This window comes from Salvia hispanica, chromosome 6, assembly GCF_029641045.1.
Source record: "Salvia hispanica isolate PSC_SH4W2 chromosome 6, Shi_PSC_v1, whole genome shotgun sequence".
Taxonomy (NCBI): domain Eukaryota; kingdom Viridiplantae; phylum Streptophyta; class Magnoliopsida; order Lamiales; family Lamiaceae; genus Salvia; species Salvia hispanica.
Window position 1 is genome coordinate 34319624 of NC_142697.1, and position 21138 is coordinate 34340761.

The 21138-nt window shown below is 39.8% G+C and overlaps 1 protein-coding gene and 1 pseudogene across 1 annotated transcript; one reads left to right on the plus strand and one right to left on the minus strand.

The window, feature by feature from the left end:
• Positions 1–6490: 6490 nt before the first annotated feature.
• LOC148923679 (F-box protein CPR1-like) lies at positions 6491–7811 on the minus strand. The gene has a single exon (XM_089062097.1). The coding sequence runs from the start codon at positions 7728–7730 to the stop codon at positions 6507–6509; it is 1224 nt and encodes a 407-aa protein (XP_088918223.1). The 5' UTR covers positions 7731–7811; the 3' UTR covers positions 6491–6506.
• A 1732-nt stretch (positions 7812–9543) lies between these two features.
• Positions 9544–16418, plus strand: LOC125206672 (uncharacterized; annotated as a pseudogene).
• The last annotated feature ends 4720 nt before the right edge of the window (positions 16419–21138 follow it).

Below are 21138 nucleotides of genomic sequence, written 5' to 3' on the forward strand. Positions count from 1 at the left end.
CCTCTATCCATTGGGACACATAATCTACCGCGACCAATATATAGGTGTTACCATAGGAAGATGGGAATGGTCCCATAAAATCCATTCCCCACACGTCAAAAATTTCGCAGACTTTTACTGTCACTTGGGGCATCTCGTCCCTCCTTGAAATTTCTCATGTCTGTTGACATCTTTCACAGCATTGACAAAATTCGAAGGAATCCTTGTTCAATGTTGGCCAATAGAACCCACTGTCTAGACCTTTTCTGGCCGTCTTCCTAGGTCCAAAGTGACCTCGACATGCCAGAGCGTGGCAGTGGTTAAGCACGTCTCTCTGTTCCCATTCTGGAATACACCGTCGAATTACTTGGTCTGAACACATTTTACAGAGGTAAGGATCATCCCAAAAGTAGTATTAAGCCTCACTTTTCAACTTCATTCTCTGGTCTCGGGAAATTTCTTGGTAACTTGGCACTTCTCGTGTGACCAAGTAATTAGCCAGGTCAGCGAACCATGGCTCTGTATTCATTGGATATTTCCCTTTATCTGATGTTCCTAGACCCGTTGATGCTAACTCCGCTACCCATTCGATGGGTCAAGGAAGTCCCGTTGAGTAGTACAAATGTTCCTCGGGAAATGCATCGGGCACGGCTTCCTCATCTTCTCCTTGCATAATTCTGCTTAAGTGGTCAGCCACTTTATTCTCTGTCCCATTTTTATTTCTTACTTCCCAATCGAATTCTTGCAACAGTAGCACCCACCTGATCAACCTTAGTTTGGACTCTTTCTTGGCCAGGAGATATTTAATTGCAGCATGGTCAGTGTAGATTATCACCCTCGACCCCAGTAAGTACGGTTAGAATTTTTCAAATGAGTATGCCACGGCTAACATCTCCTTCTCCGTAGTGTCATGGTTCTTTTGAGCCTGGTTGAGGGTCTTTGAGGCATAGAAGATGACATAACTCTTTCCCTTGATTTTCTAACCCAGGACTACTTCTACTGCAAAATCGCTTGCATCACACATCACCTCAAAAGGATGGTTCCAATCTGGTGCCCTGATTATTGGAGCAGAGATAAGCTTATCCTGTAATACTTGAAACGCCTTCTTGCAATCTTCGTCAAAAATGAATTCCACATCATTGTGCAGGAGATGAGTATGTGGCTGAGCAATTTTTGCGAAGTCCTGATGAATCTTCTAAAAAATTCTGCACGCCCTAGGAATCCTCTAACTTCTTTACGATTCGTAGGGTAGGGTAACTTCGAGATCACATCAACTTTAGCCTTGTCCACTTGAATTCCTATCTCTGAGACTACATGGCCTAGGACTATTCCTTCTGGCACCATGAAGTGGCACTTCTCAAAGTTTAGACCAAATTCTTCTCCTGAAATCTTCTCGGCACCAGATCTCGGTTGACCAAACAGGAATCAAAAGAATCCCCATACACAGTGAAATCATATATGAAAATCTCAATACATACTTCCAGTAGATCTGAGAAGATACTCATCATACAACGCTGGAAGGTGCCAGGTGCATTACACAAGCCAAAAGGCATTCTCCGGTATGCGTAAGTACCAAACGGGCACGTAAAAGTGGTCTTCTCTGGATCGTCGAGATCGACATAGATTTGAAAATACCCACTATATCAGTCTCTCTAGAATTTGGTCAATGAAAGGTAAAAGAAAATGATCCTTTCTAGTGGCTTCATTCAGCTTCCGATAGTCTATGCACATTCTCCACCCAGTCACCAGCCGAGTCGGCACCAATTCATTTTTATCATTCTTGACCACTTGTATCCCTAGAGACAGTAGCTTCAAGACTTCCTTCAGAACTTCCTCTCTCATGTTTGGATTCAGCTTATGCTGCGGATCTCTATGGGCCTTTGCACCTTCTTCCAATCTGATGTGGTGCATACAAAGATCAGGGCTGATTCCTACCAGGTCTGAGAGAGTCCATCCTATGGCCTTCTTGTTCCTTCTGATTACCTCCAGTAACTCATTCTCCTGTTTCTTTGTTAAGTGTTGTATATTATCACTGGGAAAGTTTCATCCTCTCCAAGGTAGGCATACTTTAGACTCTCTGGCAATTTCTTCAATTCCTTATTGGGTGTGATGGCTTCCTGAGGTAGGGTATTTTTCTCCAAGATTCTGGTTTCCATTCCCCCGAAGTCGGTTGCCTCGTCTGGGCCTTTTCTTTGAGCAGAACAAGTTGATTTGAATGATAATGGTTGGTGGCAGAATGCCATGATCGCTTCATTGATCTATTCATCCGTCATGTCCTGAGTCAATAGAGTTTCACACCACCCTGCTACCTCTCTGTCAATAGAGTGACTTAACTCTGAATTGTTGAACTGCTCCTGCATTAACTCAGTCTCAAGATATTCGTGGACCAGGGGGTTAATAACATCGATAGCATGCAAATTTTCAACATCCAATGATTTTTTCATGGCCTCATCAATGATAAATGTATATTTCTCCCCATGATAATCCAAGCATATTGTTCCATCAAACACATCAATTATTGACTTAGTGGTGCATAAAAGGGGTCTACCTAAAAGCACTATGCTAGACTCAGCAGATTCATTCTCACTCATTTTTATAACGTGAAAATCAGCAGGATTCATATCCTGGAAATCATGCATTTTGACTATCACATTTTCCAGCACACCTTCGGGTGAAAAGCATGTTCTATCAGCCAACTGAATTACCACCTTCCTTTCAACCATACTAACCCCTATCAACTTCTTATATATTGAAAGCGGTAAAACATTTATTGATGCACCTAGATCACACATAGCATGCTCAATCTTAATGTCACCCAAGGAAATAGGTAAGGTGAACATACCTGGGTCTGTGCATTTCGAAGGCATTCTCCTCTTCTGTATCACAACTGACACGTTTTCTCCAATCACTATCTTCCCATCAGGTTTGGTTTTACCAGCAATAAACTCCTTGATAAACTTGCTAAAGGTGGGCAGCTTCACAGCCTGCAAAAACGGCAAGTTTATCTCTAGTTTGCCAAAAATTTCCATAAAGTCTTCGGTATCATCCTTTTTCTTCTTAGTCTCCCCTCGGTAAGGAAACGGCTTCATGCGTTTCAATGTTCCCATGGAACCTCCAGCTGAGGTTTCTCCAGTTTCTTTCCTTAATTCTTCACTTTCCACCTCTGGCTCTGGGTCTAGGAAAAATGGATCGGCCGTATGAGGCAGCGGCCTCTCCAGATCTTTAAGATCGTCTTCCACTCAGGTGCTCCTTATCTCAGTATTTCTTTTGTTAGGGACAAGACTCTCATTACTCATCACAGGGGAAACATTTTCATCATTCTTCATCATCGGACCATCATAGCCACATCCTGACCTCAGAGTAATCTGACTAATGTTTGCTCGGTCAGGTGGTTTCACCGAGGCTGGTATCCTTCCTTCGTTTCCTCTCATCTTATTCAACGAAGTTTCTAATTGAGACATTTGCTTAGCCAACATGTCCATGGCGGCCTTTTGTTCCTGTTCTGCATCTTGAATTTTATGCACCACATCGTTGTTGGATTGCATGTTGTTCTGCATGTGCTGTTGAGAGTTGACTAGGTCATGCACCATGTCATCTAAATTCCTCTGAGACCTATAGTTGGGCTGATTTGAACTTGACCCTTGGTTATGGTTTTGTCCACTCCCCTGATTCTGGCGATAATTCCCTTGACCTTCTAGATTATTGTTGAACTGGTTTCCTGACCCTTGATTCCCTTGGTGGTTAGGCTGGAAATTCTGATTATTCCCAGTGGCATTCTTCTGGTGTGGTGGCACATATGAATTCCCTTGGTTACTCTGGTTTCTATTTCCCTAATTGGGTTGATCTCCTTGATTTCGGTAGCTCCAGTTGTTCGGCCCTTCTTGACTTTTCCCTGCCCAGTTCGAGTTGTTGTGCTACGGCCCCTCTTGATTCCGGTTAGGCCAAGTCTGCTGGGTTTCGGTTGGACTCGGGTACTGTAGTTGAAGCTGTTGATTCCCGTCAGCCCACCTGAAACAGGGGTTGTCTCTCAATGGGGCCTCTTTAATCTTCCACTGATTCCAGCTTGTATTCTGATTATTCTGATTCCAATTCCCCACTGCATTCGCATGGGCTTGGAATTCTCCGTCGGGTGGTGGACCATAATAAAGTTGGAGTTGATTGTCCTCCTGACCTGGCGACTTCTCCTTCTCTTGCGAGGCAGTGGAATTCTTCTTTTCAATTGCGCTTAGAAGCGCCTTCTCCAATCGATCTATTATGTCCCCAACCCCTTCTCCTTCTTGCTCCTTCATTGCATTAGCTTAGCTTCTCCTCATGATAGTACATGGGTTATCATACGCCTTCTTTGCATCTATTAACCTTCCCAGAATCTCTCGTGCTTCGCTTGCCTTGTTCTTAGTGAAATTTCCCCCACTAGAGGAATTCATCAAATCCTTAGACTCAGGATTAGCTCCTTCATAGAATAAGTAAAACGTTTCAGCCTCCATCATTCTATGATTAGGACAAGCATCGAGTAATCCCTTAAACCGAGATCAGCACTGTCTTCGGGACTCATCGTAGTCCTGCTTACATTCCTGAATCTCATTTTTTAGGGCATTGGTTTTGTTTGACGGGAAGAAGTAGTCCAGAAATTCCAGCTTAAAATCCTTCCAGTTGTGAATTGAGTCCGGTGGCAACCTCAACAGCCATGTGTTGGCCTCTCCTTTCAAAGCAAATGGGACTGCGCGCAGGCGATAGTCCTCCTCCATTGCATCATTCGGCCTTTTTTTGATGCTGCATAACTTGCTGCACTCATTTAGGAACTCATATAGACACTCATTCCTCCATCCTGAAAAGGTTGGTAGAACGTCTAGCACGTTCGTCTTAATGTCGATGGACCTTTGACACTGATTTGAGACAATAGCATCGGCTGGCTCACCATCTAGATGTGCGGTGAGTGAACCGATCTCAGGATCAGGGACTAGGTTTGCCATATTAACGACTTCTTCCTCCTCTGTTTCTGAGTGTTCTATTTTTTACAATGACTTTGGGTCCTCTCCGCCTGACAAATTCCACTCTTCGTCACTTTCTGAGCCAAAACGGAAATGGATCTCCTTTTGTTAACCCCGATCTGGTGGTGACTGTGGATGTTGACTCCTTGACCTGCCACCTGAATTGAACGTTCCTTGACCCAGACGAGTTACTCCAGTTTCCAAACCGTGAGCCTCTGCTCATAAATTGCAAAGAAGAACAAATAACATGAAATTAAAACTATATACACCAAATCTCTAAACACGTAAACAATCTACGCCATCCGTCCCCGGCAACGGTGCCATTTGAAAGAGCCTAGATAAGTGTCGTGTGTTTTGTAAATAATATCAGACTTCTCAGGTCCAGAGAATCCACTAGATCACAAGGTCTAGGAACTCAGAGGATCATTGAAACCTTCGGTCGTTGGGCACACAATCTTTTCCTGCTTTTCAAAACCCTCAACCCATGATACGCTCGGTTTTTGCACTATTTTAAGGCCATTATTTGGTCCATTTTTAATGTCAAAGTCACTCTACACGTCCATTATTTGCATATTTTGTGTATTTTGGTATTTTGACATGTTTTGTGAGAAATGTGCATAATTGAGCCGAAAAAGGGAGCCAAAATGCCAAGTTTGGAAATCTGGAGTCAGACGGCGACCGGCGACCGCCGGGGATGTGTGCGGCGACCGCCGGCGCCCAGTGGGCGGATCAATGCAGCGGTCCGCCGCCGAGGAACAGACTCTCTGGACTCCAATCAAAATTGAAGAGCCTTTCATTGATAATCAACATTGAGGTTCCAATCAAAATCAAGAGTACAACATTTTTCTGGAATAGGATACATTACCCATGTTACTGGGACAAGCCTTTCATTGTTTCACATTGATAGTAACCTTATTTCACATTCCATACATAAGTGTTTACTCAATTTAAATATTTTATTTACTACCTTTCCAAACTACATATAAGATACTCCCTTCGTCCTAATAAATATGAAACATTTGGTTTCTGGTAAGAGATTTTATGCAATATTGTTTTGTGAGTTAACAAAGAGAGACTAAAGTAAGAGAGAAGAAAATTAGAGATGGTGTTGTTTCCATTGTGACAACCCAAAAAGGAAAACGTTTCATTTTTAATGGGATAAAAGAAGTATTTAAGAACATGAAATTATTTAATTTTTCAATCTAAAATTATTACTAAAATTTAATATTCACCTGAACCTTTGTTGCTGGTGAACTCAGCTATACAAAATTCTCTCTCACAAGAAGCTGGAATTCGAAACCATCTTTTCAATAGCCTTTATGAAGCTTCATTTTTCTCTTCTTTTCTTCATATCTTCATTCTTCATTTTCATTTAGATCAGGCTTATGAACTAGTACAATGAGATTATAGACAACAGCCCAAAATATATATACAAGTGTGGGTCAGGTTCGCATGATCCGGAAAAAACCAAACACTAGATTTTATGCAGTGTTGTTTTGTGAGTTAACAAAGAGAGACTAAAGTAAGAGAGAAGAAAAATTAGATATAGTGTTGTTTCCATTGTAGGAAAAAACCAAACAGTAGATGACAAAGAAACCTTAGAACCCAAAAACTAAAGCACAGAGAAACCTTACACGCGAACACACAAATGTGGACTAAAATTATGAACTGAGACGAGATCACATTCTCAAATCCAAAATTCTTGAGTGAGAAAAAACTAGGAGTGAAAATCAAGTAGTTATGGTAACCCGCATCGCCGGCTCCTTCAAAAGTTCTTGTCTTGTTGTAGTAGAAGATGAGACCAGTCTCGCTCACCAACATCAAAATGTCACCATCTTTAAAATGTTTAATTGGATGAACACATCTATAACCAATATAAAAAGCATTCATCTTGTACTCTATGGTCCAAGAATCCTCGACTTGGTATTCCTTCATCATCCAGATGACAAATTCATTGTCGTGTGTGTAAGAATAACACATGCAGTCCCTCAAAACAGACAAATCCCAATCTACATCTCGATATTCCCCAGGTGGAAGAGAGAAGACTCTAAAACATTCCGTTTCAACATCAAAACCACAAATCCACATGTAATAACTCAAATCAAATACTATCCCGTGGAGGTTGCCATTACATTCAATGCTTGGACCGCGAAACATGAAACTAGAAGCAGCACCGGCTTCAACACGCCTCCATGTTCCTGTTCCGAGGGTGTATAAGTGATGACTAGCAATGGATTCGGGGAACGTATTCACACCGACCACCTTATATTGACCACTTATTTTGCTCACACCGAATCCAAAACGGAACACGTGATCTTTGTTGTATTCCTCAGGCCAACAGAGCTCGGCATATTCACGAGTGATCGGATTGCATATGTAAAGAGGAATGCCTTTTGTTGATAGTGAGTACCAGAGAAGCAATCCACCAGCACTGATACAGTCCATAAATCCTAGGTTTTGGTGAGGGAACTCGAAATCCATGAGCGGAATGTAGTGAAGATCACCGCTCTTCTCCGCATTGGCTTCGTCTTCGTCTTCAATTTCGAAAATCGTGCACTGAGTTGAGTCCCTCATCACATTCGGCGTCAGGAGAGCTAGGGCGGGAGGGGTTTTGATTTCGGATTTGTGGAAATCGTCGGAATCGATTAGATTGAGCCATGGTTTGCAAACGGACTTGCTGATTGCGAGGATTCGGATGGGCAGGCGTGAGAGGATGGTGGTGGTGATTTCTGACGGTAGATCTCCGAAGAAATCACGCTCCATTAATGGACTCAGATTTGGACTCAATCACTCGCAATGAAGAAGAAGAGGCAGAGCTGGGAATTGGGGCTAATCAATTGGAAATTTGAAGGTTATTTTTCCCTTGTTCAATTTAAATTTCGAAAGCAATGCCATTTAATTTAAAATGATCAATTTATTGGAAAATAAGGAGTTATTTTATTATTTTCCATTTTTTTATATATTGTGTTGGGGATAAATATATACTACATCCATCCACAATAATCGATTAATTTTAACATTATGAGCTGTCCACCAAAATTATCAATTCTAAATATAAAATGTTTTAAAAAAAATACTCCGATCTCATAAAAGATGTCTCACTTTCCTTTTTAGTTATTCCCACTAAAGATGTCACATCTACATTTTTAGAAAAAGTACTCTCTCACGATGATTAAATATTATTTATTCTATTTCCACCTAACACACAAAACAAAATCTCCTAAAATTTTGTGTCGTCCCACAAGTGTGACATCTTTTGTCGGACATAGTCACGTAGGGAGTACTAACTATACACATTATTTAAAATATGAACTCCATAATCCATTAATACTATTTCCATCACATTTTCCCTCTATCTTCCTTGTTTTATCCATTGCATATTAAAACGCAAGCAATTTATAACTTCGTGCCATTTTTTGCTTACTTACATACTAAATTTAAAGTTCACTCTGCAAAATTAATTATTGATAAAACAAGGTGGATTTAGATAAAAACACGAACACCAACAACGATTACTATAGCTAGAAGCCTAGAATCAATGAGAACAATACATCATTGAGTAACACAAACACGAACAAGATAAAGTACTAGCGCGATAGGATAACAACACAACAAGATAAATGATAACACACACATGACACGATAAGAAATCCTTCAACACAAACATGAACAAACGCAATAACAATGTGATTTGATGTGTTTATACGAACCTGTTGAAAAATGGAGATTAATATTATGAACTAAAATGAGAATATAGGCAACAACCCACAATATATACACATGCTGGGGTTGAGATATCATGCATGCCTAGTATACCCGGACACATAGACCACACAATAAAGAAACCTTCTACACAAATACGACAAGATGACGATAAAACGCAAATGTAGACTAATATTTTTATGAATTATCAAACCATTGAAATACTTTATGAATCTGTATTTTTATTAGTTTACACATATTATTTTGTTATACTATTCATTTTTTTGTTAAATATTTTTTCAAAAATAGTACTGATACTACATTTTACTATATGTATTACTAGTATAAAGTACTTATTTTATGTAATTTTTATTGCATCTTATTACTTGTATATCAAAATAAAATATTTATGGAGTTTAAATATTTGTTATCTAATGTAGCATTACTTTTTTTATTTTTTATTTTTAATTAATATATTATTTAAGTTTATTTTTAACAATTATATTAATTTTTTAATATTTAATTCCGCTCCCTCCTTAGTTGGGTTCTGGATCCGCCACTGTAAACTACTAAGTACTCCGTATAGTATTTCCCATGTCCTACATTAAGTAAGTTTTTCATATAATAACTATTATTAGTCAAAAAGGTTGCAATTATCAACCCACGGTCTCACACGCATTATACGTGTTTTTTTCCCTTCTAGTTTTGCTGATGTGAAAAACATGGCAGAAAACACATGCTCACGTACACCATCTACTTTTATGAGATTCAAATTATTAAAGGGATGGAAATATATATATACATAATTAATACCCCCATGCCTCTATTCATTATACCAACAACCTCATCAAAATAGAAATTTAGTAGCATTTTCATGGCCACCTCTTTCTTGTTGCCTTTGGAACTCATGCTTCTAATTACATTAAACATCTTCTTCATGCTCACCTCATCTGCACAACTAACCGATCTCACCACCGATCGAGATGCTCTTCTCACGTTCAAAAAAGCCATAACTGTCGACACACGTGGCGCGTTGAGCAAGAAATGGCTCACCAACACTTCCATCTGTGACTGGGCCGGCGCCTCGTGTGGCATCAAACACCAAAGAGTCACAGCCCTCGATCTGTCCAACTTCGGCCTCCATGGAAGCCTCTCTCCACATCTCGGAAACCTAACCTTTCTCCAGTCCTTGGACGTCAGCTCCAACAATTTCACAGGCGTCTTACCAGCTGAGCTATCTAAACTACGCCATTTGAAGATAGTAAACGCGACATGCAACAACTTCAGTGGAGAAATACCGAGAGGTATCCTTACAAACATGTCGGTATTGGAATATATTGATCTGAGGTTTAACAACCTATCGGGCACTCTCCCAAGAGATATATGCAATAACACTCCGAAACTGAAGACATTAACTCTCATAACGAATCAAATATCTGGAAAAATTCCAAGGAGTATACACAAGTGCAGCAAGATGGAGGAGTTGAGCTTGTCGACAAATATGTTCAATGGCAACATACCAACCGAAGTTGGGAATCTTACCATGCTTACACTTCTATCTATAGATGATAATGATCTCCAAGGTAACTATACTAATCTGTTTATAATTAATGAAATGGAACTTTCACATTGATTTAACTATTCTACTTAACTTCATTTTCCCATATTTTGATAGGAAATATTCCATCTTCTAACTTCAACGTTACGCGTTTGAAATTCATATACATCGATGGCAATGAACTGTCCGGAAGCATACCCAAAAATTTGGATAATTTACTCAACCTCAAGTGTTACGTCTTAGCAACAACAACTTAACAGGTGCGATCGAGGAACAACTTATATCTATCTTGATCACACTTAGTTTTGTGTTAAGTCAAAATTGTCAGAGTTCTTGATTTATATTATAACAGACTCACATTCACAGGCGAAATTCCAACCTCAATCACCAACGCTTCAAATCACCAACACTTCCCAGCTTGGTTTTATTCATATGAGCAGTAACTCATTTGTTGGTACCATACCCGACTTGGGTAATCTAAGACAGCTGCGATTCCTTAGTCTACATCTGACTGGATTGAGATTTCTCTCTTCTTTTACAAACTGCCCAAATTTGAATGTCTTGCATATTACTAACAATCCGATGATGAATAGTACCCTTCTGTCTTCCTTTGGAAACTTGTCTACTTCACTTCTCAGCTTTTCAGCATCTTACTGCAGCATCAGAGGGAAAATTCCTGCTGCAATTGGAAATTTGAGGAATTTGGTGATTTTGGATTTATCCAACAATCAACTCCCAGGATCCATCCCAACTACATTTTCGATACGTTGTAGTCATCAGTCACTCTACTTAAATATTAATGAGTTGGAAGGATCATTATCCCATTCCCTTTCCAATTGTCAAAGTCTGCAGCTTCTTAATTTTGGAAACAACAGAATACAAGACACTTTTCCGGTTTGGATGGGAAATCTCACTTATCTTCGAGTCCACATATTGGCATTCAACAACTTCAGCGGTAAGCCGGTAACATTTCTTCTCTCGCTCCCATTCCCTAAGCTGCAAGTTTTTGATATATCTCATAATGCATTCGTTGGCAATCTGCCACACGGATATATTAGGATTTCAAGGTGATGATGAATGTAAGAGAGATTCATCGAGGAGAACAAGATCAGATTCCAATTTATACAAAGTCATTCATATTGACAATGAAAGGTTGTGATCTAGAATATACGAAAATTCTGACAACTTTCACAACCATCGACATGTCATCCAACAGATTTTCAGGCAGTATCCCACACTCCATTGGAAATTTGAATTCCTTGATATATTTGAATCTGTCTCACAATTGCCTTACGGGAAATATACCTGCATCTTTAGGAAACGTGACAGAACTCGAGTCTTTGGACCTGTCTTCAAACCGATTGGAAGGGAAAATTCCAACAGAGTTAACAAAGCTCACATTTCTTTCGGTGATGAACCTTTCCATGAATAATCTTTCGGGGATGATACCTCAATCCAATGGCCAGTTTTCCACATTCGAAAACACATCATATGTTGGGAATTCTCGACTGTGTGGATTTCCATTATCACGACAATGTGAAGGGCCTTCGCCTCCAGTGATGTTGGAAGAAGATGATCATGATTATGGTATTCTAGAAGGATTCTGTTGGCAGGCTGTTGTTTCCGGGAATGGATGTGGATTCGTAATCGGTGCGATTGTAGGTTGTGTGATTCTTGGGTTTGCAAGGCCTAAATGGTTGGTGGAATGGATCTATAGATTTTACAGGAAAAAGATGAGAAGCCATAGAAGAAGATAACAAGGTTGGGCTTCAACAGTATTGTCGTTTACTTAACATTTATTTGCATGTTATGTTGAACTTTCTAAGTGATGTTGTAAATTTAAGACCATATAGAATATAGAGTGGAGTTTTGCTCCACAAAAATATAATCTTCATTTTTTAGATTTCCTTATGCATGTAGTAAGTACTACTCCATAAATGGACAATTATGTGCTTAATATTCATGAATTTGAGCACCAAAATTATTTGCGGAATATAATCTCGTTCCTTGATTAAAATACGAAAAATTATAGCATTCAACTTAGTGCCTATTATAATAGTTTCATCATATAATCATCATATTATGGTAGTCATCAATTTCAATTTTGACTAGATAAGTGATAGTAATATTTATTTTTTTTATAATAAACTACATTTTCAATTTGACTAGAAGTGAATATATAGAATACCCTATTTTATATTATAATCAAAATCTGCAATATAAAATGCTGTAAATAACAATATTTTAAAAAAAAACATATTTCACCATAAAATAGAAAATGTAGAAGACAAATAAATGGAAAAATATAGAAAAACACATAAGTTTGTTTGTCACCTTATTTTCTTTTACTTCAGCGTGTTTGAACATCAGAAACTCTGTCTCCATTAATGGAGTAAGATTTCTTCACAAATCAACCATCAAGATCACCACTAACATCCTCTCACGCCTCCCTCTTCGAAGTGTTGCAATCAGCAAGTGCGTTTGCAAACCATGGCTCAATCTGCTCGAGTCCAGCCATTTCGAAATTAAAACCCCACCCATCCTAGCTCGCGTGACGTCGAATAATTGGTTGTCACATTGCATGATTTTGAAATTTAAATTATAAAACTGAAATTAGAAGAAATTAAGAAATATTTACTTCATATAAATATGTGTTTGTTTAGATAAATTTATTTAGTGATATGTTTAATGGAATTCTGAGAACTAATACAAATAAAGAAACAAAAAATTCAAAGGCCATTTAACAATTAAAATACATTATTTAAGATATATAATCTTTAAGATATATAATCTTTTATTAAATTTAACAAATGATGTCATTTAATTCTAGGTTCCTAGGTAAATATTGGGAAGAAAAACCAATAATGACAACTTCTTTCTCTCTCCTCACCCACAATTTCTTTCTCTCTCTGCAGCCAAAAAAAACTGATGCCTCCGCCATTGATGCCGCCTCCGCATTTTGGACTTTGTCCCACTTCACCTTGTTTCTTTCTCTCTGCTCAGTCTCATCAGGTGAGGGCAGAGACGTGAACGCCGTAGGGTCGGAGCTCGAAGAAAGGAGCTTTCCAGCGGCACTCCGGGCAGGGTGGTGGGGTCAGCCGACCCCACTCGACCCCACCTAGATCCGCCGCTGGTGGCCGTCTAAATGGGAAGTTGGCTGCTTTGAGGGACTGCCTCAGTTATTCATAAACATGGGACGATGAAAGTGTCATCTAGTTGATGAAGGAATACCAAGTCGAGGAATCTTGGACCATAGAGTACAAGTTGAGTACTACTCATTTGGATGCGCCGTGGATGCCTCACTCGGATCTTGGATGCAGGCCGTTGGATCTGTTGGTGTGTTAGTTTAGAGTCTGGTGACTCTTTGCTTTCTCTCATTCGATACCAGACTCTCTCTCTCTCTCTTGTGAGCTGCTTCTCTCTCTTCTCTCTCTTTGGATTCCGGCACTGAACGCCGGCCATCTTCTCCGATCTTCTGTTTACCTCGTTGGTTCTCGGTTCTAAAGAGAATCATCAGTTTAGTTTCTGAGTGTGTGAGTCTTTGAGCATTCCTTCTCAGATCTAGGGTTTGTCCAACCTCTTCGTTGGATTCTTGAGAGATTGGAGGTTTCCTTGAGAGTTCTTGTGTTGTAGAGAAGAGCCCTGTGGTTGTTGTGAGTTCTGTGTGACTCAGGTGGTCTCCTGTGTAGTAGCAGTCGGAGTATCCCTAGGGTTAGGGTTTGTTTACTTCGGGGTGCTCCCTTGAGACTAGTTGGTGAAGATTGAGGAGGTCCTTGGCCCTGTGAAGTCGTGTGTGTGCGACCTGAGCCATATCCTAAATCTTCTGAACATCGTTGCTATTTTCAGTTTAGATCCACAAGGATCTTGCGTTTGATTACTAATACTTCTACTTAGTGTGCAGGTGTATAATCGGATAGAGCTTGTGGAGTCCAGCCTGGTTGAAGGCTTGGCTAGTAGCTAGGGTTCCTGATTTGTACTCTTTGTACTTAGTGTATTTCGTAATCTTACTATCTTGTAGCTATTGTTGTACTTGGCTTGTAATTTCTGAGACTAGCCATCTCAGAGATCTATCAATAAAGAGGTCCCGGTAATTAGCGAATCCCGAGTGATCTGATCCCTACAGTGGTATCAGAGCCACGGGGGGATCACTTGGGCGCGCCGGGTCGCAAAATAAGGAGGTGGGCTCGTCAGAGTAAGGCTCGGCCTCCGGTACAGGCTCTGAGGTAAGTCGGATTCTCCTTAACGAAGGGTTTCCGCTCAGGTAAATTGGCTGAATCTCTAAAACTTTTATAGCTTTCTAGTTTTAGGGGTGGGCAGTTGTTGCTGGTAGTTGCCACTGGCCGTGGCTTAGGCTCTCTGTTCTCCTACTTGTTTTGCATGTTCAAGTTGCTCTTTACAACTTTCTTGCTTCCGTTGCTATTTTCTTTGAGTGTCTCTTTAATCTCAAAGTGTGTATCCCAGAGCTTGAATCTGTGTCCTTGAGTGAATTACCTATCCACCCTGTGCCTTAACCGCCTTGAGTGACCCCCTGCGCCCCCATACATTGGGTGATTGTGAACTGGGAAATCCTCTTGCCGGGGTACACGTGACAGATAGGGAGGAACTCCTTCTGGACTTGAATCTTGAGTCTGAGATCACTTTGAGGTGACTCCTGTGCGTGTGTGCCTTTGCTGTATAAGTGCTTCTGTGTTTCTTGCATGAGAAACCCCTGCATATCTGTTTTAAGTGGTCTACTTGACTGTTGTGTGTTTAAGACCACTCTCTGTGAAAGCAGGGTTGCTTGCTGTGCTCTCTGGGTTACTGGTACTTTTGTGTGTGTTAAAATCTTTCTCAAAATGTCCCAGCCAGTTGGCATTGTCCCCTTTAATGGGAAAAATGATTTTGTGATTTGGAAACAAAAAATGAAGTGTGTCTTAATTCAACATAAGGTTTTCAAATCTGTTGAGGGATTAGTCCCTGACACTGAGTCTGCAGATAAGGCTGCAAAAATGAATGAATTAGCTAGGTCTATTATTATACTCAACCTTTCTGACTCTGTGATCAGAAAATTTGGTACCATTGAGTCTGCCTCTGAGCTGTGGGAAAAGCTAGATACTCTGTATACTGAAACCTCAATGTCATCAAGAATGTATTTGCTGGAAAAACTCTTTAAGTTTAAACTTGATCTTTCAAAGGACATTGAGGATAATATTGACATTTTTCAAAAGCTTGTTCAAGACATTAAAAGGTCTGGTGACAAAACCATTGATGAGTATACTAGCATTGCCCTAATGAATGCTATCCCTGATTCTTATAATGATGTTAAAGCTGCCATTAAGTATGGTAGGGATTCTGCCCCCCTTGATTTAATCATTAGTTCTTTAAAATCCAAAGAAATTGAGCTTAAGGAAAATCAAGCTTTTAAAACTGCTCAGTCAAAGGCTTTAAATGTTAGGGGCAGATCTAAAAATAGAGGGGGTAATGAGGACAGTAACTCTAATGGGAATGGTAAAAAGAAGGGCAAGAGTAGGTCTAGGTCTAAGAGCAGGAATCCTAAGGCTAATAGAAAATGTTTTAACTGTGGTGAGGTTGGTCACTATAAAAAGGAGTGCCCTAATCCTAAAAAGCAGAAAAATAATAATAATCAACTGGATTCCATGGCTAACCTAGCTAAGGATAGTGATTCTGAAGGTGTTTGCTTCATGACTCATGATATTCTTTCTGTTAACTCTACTCTTGGCTGTTCTTTTTCCATCAATGACTGGCTAATTGATTCTGGATGCACCTATCATATCTCTCCTTTCAAAAATGTGTTTTCTGATTTCAAACCTGTGGAAAATACCTTTGTTTCTATGGCAAATGACAAAAAGTGTCAGATTCTTGGCATTGGTACAGTGTGTTTGAAATTCAGTAATGGCTATGTGCTTAATTTGAAGAATGTGAGATATGTGTCTGATTTGTGTTACAACCTGCTCTCATGTACATGTTTAGAACAAGAAGGTTTTGAGGGTAAGTGGGGGCAGGGTGTTATGAAAATCTGTAAGGGTGCTATGTGTTTGTTTAAAGCTGAGAAGAAGTGTAATCTCTATGTGTGTTTTGCTCAATCTGTGACCTGTGTGAGTAATCTTGCTAATGTGGTTAGGGTTAATAAGGCCATGTTGTGGCATAATAGACTTGGTCATATGAGTGAAAAGGGTCTTAATATTTTTTGAAGAAAAATGAGTTGTTATCTGAAAATGATTTTCAAAATAATCTCCCCTTTTGTGACACTTGTGTGTTGGGCAAACAACACAGAGTTACCTTCCCCACTCCTATGACTGACAATGTCAGTCAGAGTATTCTTGAGTATCTCCACATGGATGTGTGGGGACCAGCCTCTGTTTCTTCTCATTCAGGGTCTGTATATTTTCTGTCCATAATTGATGATTTCTCCAGGAAAGTTTGGTGTTTTTTAATGAAAAATAAGTCTGAAGTCTTTGAAAAAATTTTGACTTGGAAAATTCTTGTTGAAAATCAAACTGGAAAAACCATTAAAGTCATTAGGACAGATAATGGTATTGAGTTTTGCAATTCCCAAATGGATGCTTTGTGCTCCAAGTTTGGAATTAAAAAACACAAGACCACTCCTTATACCCCTCAGCAAAATGGAGTTGCTGAAAGGATGAACAGAACCCTTTTGGAAAAAGTTAGGTGTCTTTTGTCTAAAAGTGGTCTTTCTAAAAAATTTTGGGGTGAAGCCCTTCTGACTTCAGCATACCTGGTGAATAGGTCCCCCTCAGTCCCTTTAAAGGGTAAATGTCCTGAGTCTATATTCAATCTCTTTATCCCATTTAAAAGTTTTTGGATGTAGTGCTTTCATTCACTCTAAAACTGATAAGCTGGATCCCAGATCCAAGAAAAGGGTATTTCTTGGATATCCAGAAGGTGTTAAGGGTTATAGGATTTGGAATAGAAGTGAACTTGGTTTTAGGGTCATAATAAGTAGGGATGTGGTCTTTAATGAGGATGAGTTCCCCTGTCTTAAGCCTGACCCTGATACCTCTCCTATAAGTGCTGACAATGAGCCTCTTAGTGAGGTGGAGTCCACTGACACTCTCACTGAGGTGGAGCCATCTAATGATGCTCCAAGTGAGGTGGAGCACTTCTGGAATACAAATCCTATAGCCCCTGACCCTGAACCAGAACCTGAGCTTGAGCCTCAGCTTGACCCTGAACCCCAAAATGTCTCTTCATGATGACCAAGTTGTTGAGCCTGAACATGTTCCTAATCCTGGTCCAGATTTGAAGGATTACCTCCTGTCTAGAGATAGAGTCAGAAGGAATCCTAATCCCCCTGTTAGGTATTTAGGCCTTGTTAACTTGGTTAATCTCGCTTTTAATGTTTTTGAGTCTGATGGAAATGAGCCCCAATCTTATAAGCAGGCTCAGAAGTCCATGTTTTGGGACATGTGGTTCAAAGCTATGACAGATGAAATCCACTCCTTGTATGTTAATAAAACCTGGATTCTTGTGCCTCTGCCCCCTGGTGCCTCTGTGGTTGACTGCAGGTGGCTATTTAAGTTGAAAGATGAGATTGAGGGGTTGAGGTACAAGGCTAGGTTGGTTGCAAAGGGTTTTACACAGCAAGAGGGGGTAGACTATACAGAAATTTTTGCTCCTGTGGTTAAGTTTACTACTGTAAGAGTGATGCTTGCCTTATGTGCTCATTTTAATTGGGAATTAAAGCAAATGGATGTCAAAACTGCTTTTCTTCATGGTGACTTGGATAAACCCATTTACATGAAACAACCAGATGGTTTTGTGGATCCAAACTTTCCCAATCATGTGTGTTTACTTAAGAAAGCTTTGTATGGTCTTAAACAATCTCCAAGGCAGTGGAATATTAAGTTCAATACTTGCATGCAGAAGTTAGGCTTTGTTAGGAGCTCATTTGATGCTTGTTTGTATGTGAAAGATCTTGATAAAGTGCCTGTGTTCTTGCTGCTGTATGTGGATGATATGCTTATTATGGGTCCTTGCATAAAGTCTGTTAAACATGTGCAATCTGCTCTCTGTGATAATTTTGACATGAAAGACCTTGGTGATGCCAAAAAGATTTTGGGGATCAATATCCTAAGGGATAGGAAGTCCTCATCTCTGATTCTTCATCAGGAGCCTTATGTGCAAAAAATTCTTGAAAAGTTTAATATGCTTGGTGCTAAAACTGCTTCTGTTCCTCTAGCTGCTCATTTCTTGCTAAGTAAGGACTTGTGTCCTAAGTCTGAGTCTGATGTGAAAGCTATGAAGAAGGTCCCTTATTCTAATGCTATAGGCTCTGTTATGTATCTCATGGTTAGTACTAGGCCTGATATTGCCTATGCTGTTTCTTGCTTAAGTAGATACATGTCTAATCCAGGACCTGTGCATTGGGAGGCTCTTAAATGGTTGCTTAGGTATTTGAAACATACTTCCAAGTATGGTCTGTGTTTTTCTAAGTGTGATGATGGTGTTGAGCTATGTGGTTTTGTTGATTCTAACTATGCTAATGACAAGGACAAGAGAAAGTCCACTACTTCTTATGTGTTTACTGTGTGTAGGTCTTGTATTAGTTGGAAATCACAATTGCAGCACATAGTTGCCCTCTCCACTACTGAGTCAGAATATATAGCCATCACAGAGGCTATGAAGGAGGCTATTTGGTTAAAGGGAGTTCTTTCTGAACTCAAATTCTTGCATAATACTCCTGTTGTTTATTCTGATAGCCAGTCTGCTATCCAATTGTGCAAAAATCCTGTTTTTCATGATAGAACTAAACATATAGATGTTAGGTTCCACTTCATTAGAGATGTTGTTGAAAAATGTGAGGTTTTGTTGCATAAAGTGCATACTGATAAAAACCCTGCAGACATGGGCACTAAGTGCTTACCTGTGGAGAAACTGCTTTCTTGCATTAAAAGGCTGCATTTTGATTGTGGTTAGCATGTGCATATGCATGTCCCGGGGGAAAGACCTTGATGATTCATTAAGTCTTGGCTTAGCTGAAATCACAAGGCAGTAAAAGTCCTATAAGACTAATTGGCTTGTCATCTGGTGTCTTATTAGGCAACCTGGCCTTATCTCTTGACTAATGAGCTTTAAAACTCTTTGGTGTCTTGAGAGGGCCTTGTAGGCTATGATGAAAGCAACACATGACCGTGGCTCTCCTCTATTTACCCAATTTAGTCCAAGGTGGAGTATGTGAAGTATGGTGGACTCTAATTGTGATTGGGCTTGATTAAGTTGGTTGGGCCAATTTAATTCAGAGGCCCAAGTGTTTATTGGTGACCCATGATTGGTTTTGGCCCAATAACTTAGAGGGATGCTCCGATGGCTGCCACGTGGATGCCTCACTCGGATCTTGGATGCAGGCTGTTGGATCTGTTGGTGTGTTAGTTTAGAGTCTGGTGACTCTTTGCTTTCTCTCATTCGATACCAGACTCTCTCTCTCTCTTGTGAGCTGCTTCTCTCTCTTCTCTCTCTTTGGATTCCGGCACTGAACGCCGGCCATCTTCTCCGATCTTCTGTTTACCTCGTTGGTTCTCGGTTCTAGAGAGAATCATCGGTTTAGTTTCTAAGTGTGTGAGTCTTTGAGCATTCCTTCTCAGATCTAGGGTTTGTCCAACCTCTTCGTTGGATTCTTGAGAGATTGGAGGTTTCCTTGAGAGTTCTTGTGTTGTAGAGAAGAGCCCTGTGGTTGTTGTGAGTTCTGTGTGACTCAGGTGGTCTCCTGTGTAGTAGCAGTCGGAGTATCCCTAGGGTTAGGGTTTGTTTACTTCGTGGTGCTCCCTTGAGACTAGTTGGTGAAGATTGAGGAGGTCCTTGGCCCTGTGAAGTCGTGTGTGTGCGACCTGAGCCATATCCTAAATCTTCTGAACATTGTTGTTATTTCAGTTTAGATCCACAAGGATCTTGCGTTTGATTACTAATACTTCTACTTAGTGTGCAGGTGTATAATCGGATAAAGCTTGTGGAGTCCAGCCTGGTTGAAGGCTTGGCTAGTAGCTAGGGTTCCTGATTTGTACTCTCTATACTTAGTGTACTTCGTAATCTTACTATCTTGTAGCTATTGTTGTACTTGGCTTGTAATTTCTGAGACTAGCCATCTCAGAGATCTATCAATAAAGAGGTCCCGGTAATTAGCGAATCCCGAGTGATCTGATCCCTACAATTTTGATAAAACTAAAATTCACTATATTATACCTATCAAAATTTTCAAAGATGGTGACATTTTGATGTTGCTGAACAGCAACCAGCACATCTACTACTCCAACAAGACGAGAACTACTCAAAATGTTGACATGTTTAAGGATGCATCTAAAAAGTGTACCTTCGCCATGATTTTCACTCCTAGCCTTTTATCATTCGAGAGTTTTGGGATCAAGAATGTGTTCTCGTTCTAGTTTATAATATTATACATTTGTGAGTTCGTGTTTTTACGATTGTGGTCATATCTAAGGTTTCATTATTTGTAGTGTTCGGGTTTGGCCTTATCGTGTAGACAAGACACAAGCTAGCATATATATTTTGGGATGTCGTCTATAATCGCGTTCTAGTTCATAATGTAGTCTACATTTGTGCTTTATTATTATTTGGTCGTATTTGTGTCGAATTTATGTCGTGGTGCATGTTCGGGTTTGGTCTTATATCCAACATTCATGATATGTCAAGGCTAGCTAATGCTATATTGTGGATTGTTGTCTATAATCTCGTGCTTTCATAATGTTAATCTGCATTTTGTCAGTATTGAACTGTGTCAACACAAATTAAATTGTATAGTTATCATGTCCGTGTTTGTATGAGACGTACTAATATTGTTTTTCCGATTGTTAACGATTTTGAACCAAAATCACCAATTCAAAATTCTAGAACAATGGCACCCGAACTGTATCATCTGAAAAACAGGTCAGGCCCGAT

Excerpts from the sequence above, each read along its gene's own strand:
- LOC148923679 (XM_089062097.1), bottom strand. The coding sequence starts at position 7,730 with ATGGAGCGTGATTTCTTCGGAGATCTACCGTCAGAAATCACCACCACC.